The sequence below is a fragment of the Eurypyga helias genome, unplaced genomic scaffold (genome assembly GCF_000690775.1).
Source record: "Eurypyga helias isolate BGI_N326 unplaced genomic scaffold, ASM69077v1 scaffold11127, whole genome shotgun sequence".
Lineage (NCBI taxonomy): Eukaryota > Metazoa > Chordata > Aves > Eurypygiformes > Eurypygidae > Eurypyga > Eurypyga helias.
This window is the reverse complement of record NW_010262308.1, coordinates 54,085-63,696: the sequence shown is the minus strand read 5'-3', so window position 1 is coordinate 63,696 and position 9,612 is coordinate 54,085. Positions and strand designations below refer to the sequence as shown.

Genomic DNA, 9,612 nt, shown 5'->3' with positions numbered 1-9,612 from the left:
CCAACCCAAACCAGGATGTGATTCTGTGACTTCTTGATAGAAACTTGAGTGTACACAAATATTATATATGTGCTCCTAAAGGTGTTACTTTAAGATATTCTGCAAAGTCCTTAGCTTTGAGAAGTTCCTTAAGTGAGGAATGGTTTTTCACTGACATCTACTATCCCCAGATTAATGAGAGGGACAAACAGAAGATGGCAGTAGCCTCAAACCTACTGAAGGCATCAGGCATTTTGTTACAACTTCAACAACCTGAAGAAAAGGCCCACAAAATTTAATGGAATTTAATTACCTGTAGTGCAATAAACCCAAGGTAGTATTCTCTAAGCTACCACTTGGCAGACAGCAGTTGTATTCATTGGTAATCAAACAAAAAAGATAACTTGGGGGGGGGGGGGGGGGGGGGGGGGGGGGGGGGGAGTGTGGGGGGAGTGTGTGTGCAGAAGGCAGTCCAAATTCAGAGTGAATCCTCTTGAAACAAAATAAATTAACAAAGTAATATTTTCCTACAATCGCCTCAGTATCAGCTCTCACAATAGCTTAACCTTCATCCCACACCCATTCATCACATAAATTTAATTTTCTCACAGGTATTCAATCACATACTATCTGATATTAGAAAAAGTAATTACTGCAGTGCAAATTCATGGCTGCATTTGTACCCATGTCAGTCACTGACTAATTTATCATTTCTTCATGAGGAACATACACGTATTATATCATTTTAAAAGCTTGTTTTAATTGACATCTGAAAGCATTTAAATACTTTATTCAGCAATATTAATCCTTTCATGCCACAGATACTGCCATTCTTGGGGGAGGAAAAACTAGAAATATCACGTGAAAACTTAGCAGGAAGGAATTAATTTCATCAAGAAGCTTTCCAGTGGTATTTTATCAGCTCAAACAAATGAAACATTATTCCTATTTATCTGACAACTTCCTCTCAATATGGAGAAAACTTCCATATTCATTCACTTTATCTGATGCATCAACTTCTACTATAAAATCTGAAGGTATGGGCTGCTGTGTTAGCTCTACCCAGAAGTACAGTCATTTTAGTAGAGGTACCTTCAATGGTGCCCAGTTAATTACTTCTGAATCACACACAGGATGACACACCATAAACACCCACCCAAAATGGACCTCACTTCAAAACCCACTGAATGTTCAAGATCTCCAAGTACTGCCGTGCATTAGGCAGTAGCCCAGAAAAATCGTTGAGCCATCTGATCGATTTTTAAATAGCTACCTCTGTATGCCACAAAGAGAATGGATTCAGGTAAACCATAAAAAACTTTGGAAGGAATCCAAATCAAAATGCATATTCTGCAACTTCTAACAAGAAAACGGCATTGTGAAAAAACAATCAGTACTATACAGTAAATTATACACTCAGTTACAAAATGTTCTGAAACCTGCTACTGGAAAGTAACCGTCAATAAACAACCTGTCGTTCTTACCTGGAGAAGGGGAGTGTGAACATGTGAGACCACGTGAGGAAGCCTTCGCCACTCGCGAATAGCCAAGCTACTCGCCATCTCTACCAGACGCTCAATGAAATTGAGCTGTTGCTCTTCCGGGTGGCAGATTGCTAAATACCCTCTGTACATATTCACTTTCCATGCCATCTCTTTTGGACAACTCAACTCCACCTGGTAATGAAATGGAAAAACGTCTAGCAAAGATCATTCATACTCAAATGCAGGCTTTTTACAATTACTTTTTTTAAAACCCTTCTTAAGAAATCACCCAGGTTTATTTTTTATAAAAAAAATTAGCTCATTTTCTTAAAACATTAGACTAGAATATCAAAAATTTCATCATTAGAGAAGTTGCAGCTCTCAGTTATCCGCAAGGGCAGGCTAGTGGACAAATTGCAAATTCAGCACAAGCAGAAGTGCTGCATGCAACCTGCTGTAGGGTGTTTGCACACTGACAACCGTCGTGCAGCTCAGACAGCTGAGCAAGCTGAAAGCAGTCTTGCAACAGGAGCATGAAGCTTACTGCAAACCCATTCACCCTGTACAGAGAAGAAAGATGCTTCTCAGCAGGTAACGCCTACAACCCCTGAAATGCTTGAGGAGCTCCAGAACAATGTCAACCTCTCACTTAAAAGGATCCCGTCCCTGTATGTCAGCACTATACTTCCCAAACGCCTGCTCTAGGACATCACGAAGTTTGAGAATAAACAGTTAATACTTTGAGTCATCTACAGCTAACCTTCCCATTCACATCAAATTCATTCCTGAGTATAGGTCCAAAGTCAGGTCATACTGCTAAAATGATGTAAAACGTCATTTTAAGCTATTTTCTTAAAATCCTGGAACAGTAGAAATACAGCAACCAGAACCAGCAAGTACTTGAATTGTCTAGCAACTTAATTCTGTGAGTATTTTACAGTAAACTTGCACTTAACTGATGCTCATTAGCTGACACCGCAGGCTTAGACCTGCAACTTTGACTTGTCTTTCTTCCACTTTGCATCATACCCTTTATGGTTTGACAGGCAACACAGAAACCCTCTGCATTATCTCCTTGTTGATATACTGTATCTTAACCACTACAGTTGTTATTTCTGTTATCCTCAACTGACTTTTACGCCTGAGCCAGCAAAGAGAAACTGCCAGGTAGCAACCTTATAGAGTGAAAATAATCTCTTTCTTTATTACATTATCTACTGGATCATTAAACACATCGGCGATGTGAGTAAACGGAAATGAGTCTTGGGTCCTATCAAAGGCCTCTTGCTATTTTAATAGCTTGGCTTTAAAGGCAGATTATTAAAAACGTTTCACAAAGATTTACAAAAAACGATATGTATTTGCCATCTCTTCTGACCTCTCTTGTGAATCAACCATGGAATTGACAAAAAACAGCCACATTAAAGAAAATCAATAAAATGGAGTAGTGAGTATAGCAGTACAGAATCAATTATTCTTTCAAATCCTAATATTTATGCAAACGTGTTCTGACACTTTTACAAGAATCTGACTAGAGCCACAAAAGCCCCGTTTACAGCTTCAGCAGCATCTTCTCCTCAGTCATTTAGTAAATGTCTCATTATTGAAAATCTCTCATTTAATGTAACTGTAGCCAGAGCAAACCGGCAGTTACTTGTGGTTGTCACTTCTACTCAACTCACAAATCTCCCAAACCAGAACCGGTCAGACATGATCTACTTCTTGTTCAAACTCAAGGTTTATACTACGCTGAACAACCTCCTTCTTAATCTAGGCTTTAAAGGTTTCTCAAATAATATCATTTTAATAATTAGCCACTGAAACTGCATACTCAAATAGGACAGGAAACATCTATTTGTTGCTTGCTACTTACAGATTTAGCTTCACATGGGCCAATAAATCATAAAATCCATCTGTAGGAGACATCTACGGAATCTGAGCCATCAGTACTACAAATACTGAAAAAATTCCATCTCAAATGTTGCGGTGGCTGGACACCCTTAATTCAGGTTCCAGCAAAAGACAACACTACCTTTAATTAATCACACAGTTTTTTCTGGTTTCATAGTTTAGCCTTAAAGGAAAACATACAGATTGCATCCACCTATTTTTCCTCTGACAAAAGTGTGTTACAGAAGAATAAACATAGTCCATTTAAAAAATGTTCAGTCTGATTCTGAAGAACGAAACACACACAACTCCGCATATTTATCACGTGAGACTGAGCTGTCGCAATGAAGCGTGCTGTTAGGATATTTTGTGTATAGGAACTTAATCCTGCAAGATATTGGAATTAAAGGATGCTCAGCACTTTTCATAATCATGCTTTACCTTTTGCAAATACTACGAAACTAGACTTTCAGGTGTCAGCTTGACATGTAATACTACATAACTGGTAGGTATTGGTTCAAAACGTCAAGAGCACAGATGAAACAACAAACCCCAATTAAGTGAGGGAGTCATTCTTCTGGTGCTCTCTCTGCAATACGAAAAAAGAGCCTAAGGCTCTGTTCATAGATTTGTCAGTAAAACTGTACTTTAAATATGCAATTTATCTCCTTCCAGACTCTGGCACCTTCAGCAGAGTAATTCCAGTAACGCCAGGCCATATAGCAACAGTGCAATGAAGACCAGCAAGCTCCTTCCCACTTCCGATTTCATGCAGCATTCTCATTTTTCAGATTTCAGTTCTACATCTGGTTGATGTTTCTACATTAACTAATTACAGATGAACAACTCTACCAACCAGGAAAAGAGGTTGAATTTCCTAAAAATTAAGAAAAAAACCACCACACTCACAGTGTCTTCTCTATGAAACAGTGACACTGTATACAAAATTTAAAAAAAAAAAAATATTCCCAGAAAAATCTACCGGTGACTCCAATACAGGGAAGTCTGTTGTTTGCCCCAATAAGGCCCATTCTTGGGTCATTTGCCCCAAGAAGCCAAAGAGGCTGTACAGCCTGACATTTTATAGCAACCTCAGGAACAATAAGCACCAGCTCATGGGATGGTTCTTCGAAAAGTTGGGACAACGATGTCTGAGAGGATAAGGAGGAATTACCTAAAGATGGCCAGCTTTATGCGAGTAGAAGTAGTCATCAAAATTTGTTCTCAAGTAAAACTATCTACCTAGGTATTTTCTGTTGCATCTTTCCATAAAAAGGGAGCTTGTTACAGCATGTTTCCCTAGCCACTTAAACTTTATTCGCAAAAAATACATGTTCATGAATACTTGGAAAGAGAAAAGATCTTTCAGATTTAAATCTTCAAAAATGTTTTCTGTGTGCAGTGTGCCCTCTGCCTTCAAACCGCTCTGTAACAGCCACAACCTGACCGAGTGTTCATTCATCAAGCACACGGATAGCAGAGAATACAGAGTCTCACGAGTGAAAACCAGGAAAGGACAAAGGGAAGGTTAAATGTTTTACAAGTGCATGCTGTTCAGCAAAATGAATTACAAGCAGAACACAATAATGAACTCCATAATGAATCAGGAAGGTCAACAGCAGGAAAGTACAAACAATACATTTTGTCCGTTACCACTGAAGATGATTACCTCAACTGGCCATATACAAGTTTCTTAGCTTCTAACCAAAGAAGCCAAGTACTATGCTGGTTTCTAAAACAGATAGCAGGCAGGACACATCTATGCTACTCCAGATGGAGAATATGTCCAGAAAGGCTGTGGCATCTCGATTCTTAGAGATACTAAAATTCTACTAGGCAAGCAACCTGATTGACTTGGGCCCTGCTCGGAATGGAGCACTGGACCAGATCACCTCCAGAAGTCCCTTCCAACACAGACATTTCATGGCTCTGTCAACTTTAAACTATACAAGCATAATCATCAATGCATTAAGTTCCTGAGGAAACCTTGGAACTCCAGAAAATTCCAAACCCAAGTCTTAGGATGTGACAGAACATCAAATAAGGAACTTAGAGGAAACAACTCCTACTAGCAGTGCGATCTTGAAGCCCCAGTACTCCCTGTGATACATATCTCAAAGTCTGGACAACCATTATGTTACTTACTTCTAGCACAAAACTTACCATATATTGTCACAATTTGAGAGGAAATAAAAATACTTTTTAGCTTTCTTTCTTTTTTTCAGTCAAGACTGTAGATTGAAACTGTCACTTCACAAAAGCCTACTGTTTCTTGTAAGTGGTCTCTGTATTTTGACTTGCATACTTTCTACTATAAAGATATACACACAAAAAATTGTTTGGGGAACACATCTGAAAGTCAACCATCGAAAAGCTAACCATGCCCTTTTGCTTTATAAACATACTTTCCCAGAATCAGTATATTTTTTCCATCACAAGTAACCTATCCCTTTCGTTAATCATGGTGATCTTGCCCAAACCCAATCCCCATCTCTCTCCCTGTCAATCAATTCAAACCGTGTCTCCTGCACAGCTGGTCTCACTGATGCACCCGGCAAAATACATATTAATGACTCTCTCCTCTGTTAGTTTTACAAAGTCCTTTACATTTTCTCAAAGGAAATCACTTTGTCAGCTTCTTGCCTCAGACTATTTACCCAGTTACCCCTGTAACTCCCAGTCCAAGCTGTACTCCTCCAACCTCACCTCATATCCTTCTCACTGCTTCCCAATCTCAAGCTCTCTACCCGAGGTACATTACCTGCTCTTCTTGTCCCTCATCTCTCATTAGGTCTCCACTTTCTAGCCTGGACCACACTGGCTCCAACCTCTGGTGCTCCCAGTGTATTTTAACATTCTATGTAATGGATACATTGCAAAAATCAGATTAGACTTATTTTGAATGGAACTAAAGCAGACTCAAAGTGAGAATAACTTTAGAGATCTAGCAGTTAATTTGTACTAATAACGTATTGGAGTGCTTTTAAAAAAAAAAAAAAAAAGGCAAAAGATGATAGATACAGGAAGCAATCCCCAGACAGACAGTACAGAAGAACACTGCTACTGAAAGAACAAACCTCCTGCTCTGGCTCTGCTAAGCAAGGCTATGAAACCCAAGAAACAAGAAAACCAGCACGGGCCAAGTAATTAATCCCAATACATTTCCCACCATATATAAACCCCTTCAAATCTGTCACTGTCTTAATGAAGACAGTAACTACTGGTATAACCTGCAGTGTATGCCAGCCTCACCGACCAATCAACACCGAAACCGGTATTTCATGTGTTGCTTTACCAGGGATTTTTTAACACAGATCCTGAAACACAGCCCTGCCAGAACTCCACAGATACACTAAGGAATGTAAGCCAAACTTAGTTCAAGTGCTTGACCCTCACATTTTCATGTGCAGTGGAGATGAACAGAATAAATAGTGTTTAGCAGTTTTAAATTTGGACAGCAGAAGCTGACAACACTTTGGCTTTGCCTTCCATGCCAACACAAATAAAAACAGAGGCAACAGCCTTTTGCCCTTTTACACCCAGAAACACAGTTACGTTGCCCACAGACAGAGAGATGGTAACAGATGTATTTTCATACTTTATTCCCTTTCACAAAAGGAACATCTGTTCCTGTAAAGGTGTAAAATACAAAAAACGTCCCTCCCCAGTACTGCATTATTTTAAATAATAACATATACTTGCAAGGGTCCCATTTTAAGTTTCTCCACGTGTACCTGCTGGCACACACTTCTGTGGCAAGCATTTGTTGCTTTTTAATGACTCATTACCATGCACAATTATCTTTCACCTGCCCTGGCTAAATTTCCACAACGGTACAGCTTTATAAACAGACAGAAAAGAGAAACAAGTTTGTCTGTTGAAATGATGCTTCAGCTGCCAGAACACTCAGCTGTGTGCTGGGACATCAAAGAAAACTTCCAAAGAGCAGCTCACTGTGTGTGTAAAATGAACTGTAATGCTGACTTGTTAAAGATGTAATCAGTAAAACAAACAAAGAAACTAAACATTAGCATAAAAATCTCTCACTCACCTGCACCAGAGCCTCCTTCATAGCAGTCCAGTTGGAGACCCTCCATGCACACTCCAGTACTAGGTAAGGATTTATGTGACCCTTTGATTGGCCATATTCTGTCAAAGGTTCCCACTGGTTCAATTCTTTTGAGCAACTAAAAAAAAAAAAAAAAAATCAAAACCACCCTCAATTTGGTTACCAAAAAAAAAAAAAACCCACCACCCACCAATTCAGTAAAAGTGACTGTAAATGTTGTGTATCAGAATATTATTTCTGTTATGTGTTTGTCTGTGAACAGCTTTGCAAGCCCTGCAAAAGTTTTATCCAGATGGGAAGATTATTTTTATTATTTATTACCAGTTACAATACACAGGGAAGAGCTGCATTTTGTGTCTCTCAGACCAACCATTTTAAATGGGAAAAACAGATTTTAGCTTCAGCCTGTTTCCACCAACAGCAAATTACATTTTTACAACACTTCCAGCATATCAGTTCTGAGGGTCTGTTAAGGGAGTAAAAAAGAGCTTTTTTTTATTTCCTTAAATTTCCACTGTATCTGAGGTAAGCCCTGAGCTAAACTGATTCTCGTAACTAATGCCTTAAACCAGCGGAATGTTTTACGTCTACCGCAGTGTAAAAACACTTGCTCTACGTCAGCTTTAAAGTCTTACCGAATCCAATGGTCTTCCCAGAGCTGATACTCAGGAAAGATGGAAGGGGAAGCATTGTTCCGTTCATGCTCTTTTTTAGCCTTTTCCATTGCTTTTTCATAAGTTTCTTGTGCCTAAATAAAATCAAAACCATTTTATTTTTCCATCTGCTTTATACGCATTACCTGAACATTCTTTGCTTTTAAAACAAAAGTGATATGAAAACTCTTCTAAATTCTAAGTTTAAAAAACAAAACCATGAAGTGTGTTACCTCATTCCTGAATACAGTCACTATTTGGCAGCTGTACAAATGTCATGAAAACCTGACGGATGTGCTGAAAGATCTCACCTTATCTAGGTATTACAGGGCCTTAAACTACTACTTCAGCTGGTAGAGAAGCTGTGGCACTTTCTATTTTAGGAGACTGAAGTTGTTTATTAATATTCAGAATATTTTCTTGCCGACCAGAATATTCATCCTGACAGTAGAACTACTCAAATAATTTCTAATATCAAGAGTGTACCTGTTCAAAAAAGCCATGTTGTTCATAGGCAATAGCTGTTGCTGTCTCTGGGAATTTACAGCGTTTCTGCCATAGTCCAGCCCACATATCCTCTTCTTGTAACAAGGAGTAGAGCTCAGCAAGGGAATCCAGTATTTCCTAGAATCCAAAGCACACGTATTTCCCACAGTCAAGCCGTCATTATAAAGCAAGGTAGATAGCAAACGCACATGATCTACACTAAGGCAAACCGAGAAGGATGTGGAAATACAGGAGTACATAAGTTCTTTTTAAAACTCCAGAAGGCAAGCAATTAGTAACAACCTTAAGTACTGAGAACAACACCACTGCATTACATGACAAAAAAAAAAAACCCTATGGCTTGCACAGTGATTCTTGCTTGTCGTCCCTAATAGATCAGATCAAAACATAAAATACACAATTGTTTAACATGACAACTCAGTCTTAACGTACAAAGAATCTGTAATATTTAGCTTCCTCAGCTGATCAGAAACACAACAAGGTACAGCAGAACTACCTGAGAGAGAACTAAAATAACAGCACCTATTTACAGGGAACTCAATTTTGTTTAGCTAGTAATTCTTTAAGGTGATATACAAGCACACTTGATTAGGGAAAGCATACTGCATGAGGGAGACAGACAATACACGCTTCTACTCAAGATGTAAGTCTAGGGGCAGAAATGGTTTCATCTACTTCTACAGTGCTGCAGAGAATTACCAGGTGGAAGAGGGAGAAAGAGAGAACATTTGAAAATATCAATGACAGATGAAAGAAGAGCATGAGAAGTAGGTAAGACACAAAGTAGTCAATGCTGAAAGCGTCTATTCAAAAGACACACAAGGATAGGAATCTCTTCACCAAATTTAAAAAAACCTGATGATACTTTAACAAGCTTCTGAATACAAAGATTTAGAAGTGATGATCCCCCCTGCAGTGGGCACTGGTGAGGCTGCACCTCAAATCCTGTGTTCAGTTCTGGGACCCTCACTACAGGAGAGACACTGAGGGGCTGGAGTGTGTCCAGCGGAAGGGAAGGAGATCGGGGAAG

The 9,612-nt window shown here is 39.1% G+C and overlaps 1 protein-coding gene across 1 annotated transcript in view; it reads right to left on the bottom strand.

The window, feature by feature from the left end:
- Nucleotides 1-1,463: 1,463 nt before the first annotated feature.
- TRRAP (transformation/transcription domain-associated protein) overlaps nt 1,464-9,612 on the bottom strand; it is a gene marked incomplete at its 3' end in the record, with an annotated part of 61,847 nt that continues 53,698 nt past the window's right edge. The window contains exons 54-57 of the mRNA XM_010155673.1: nt 8,562-8,699; nt 8,058-8,170; nt 7,405-7,540; nt 1,464-1,655 (exon numbers count right to left, since the gene is read on the bottom strand). Of these exons, the coding sequence (XP_010153975.1) occupies nt 1,464-1,655; nt 7,405-7,540; nt 8,058-8,170; nt 8,562-8,699 (579 nt within the window). The remainder of the gene's footprint in view (nt 1,656-7,404; nt 7,541-8,057; nt 8,171-8,561; nt 8,700-9,612) is intronic.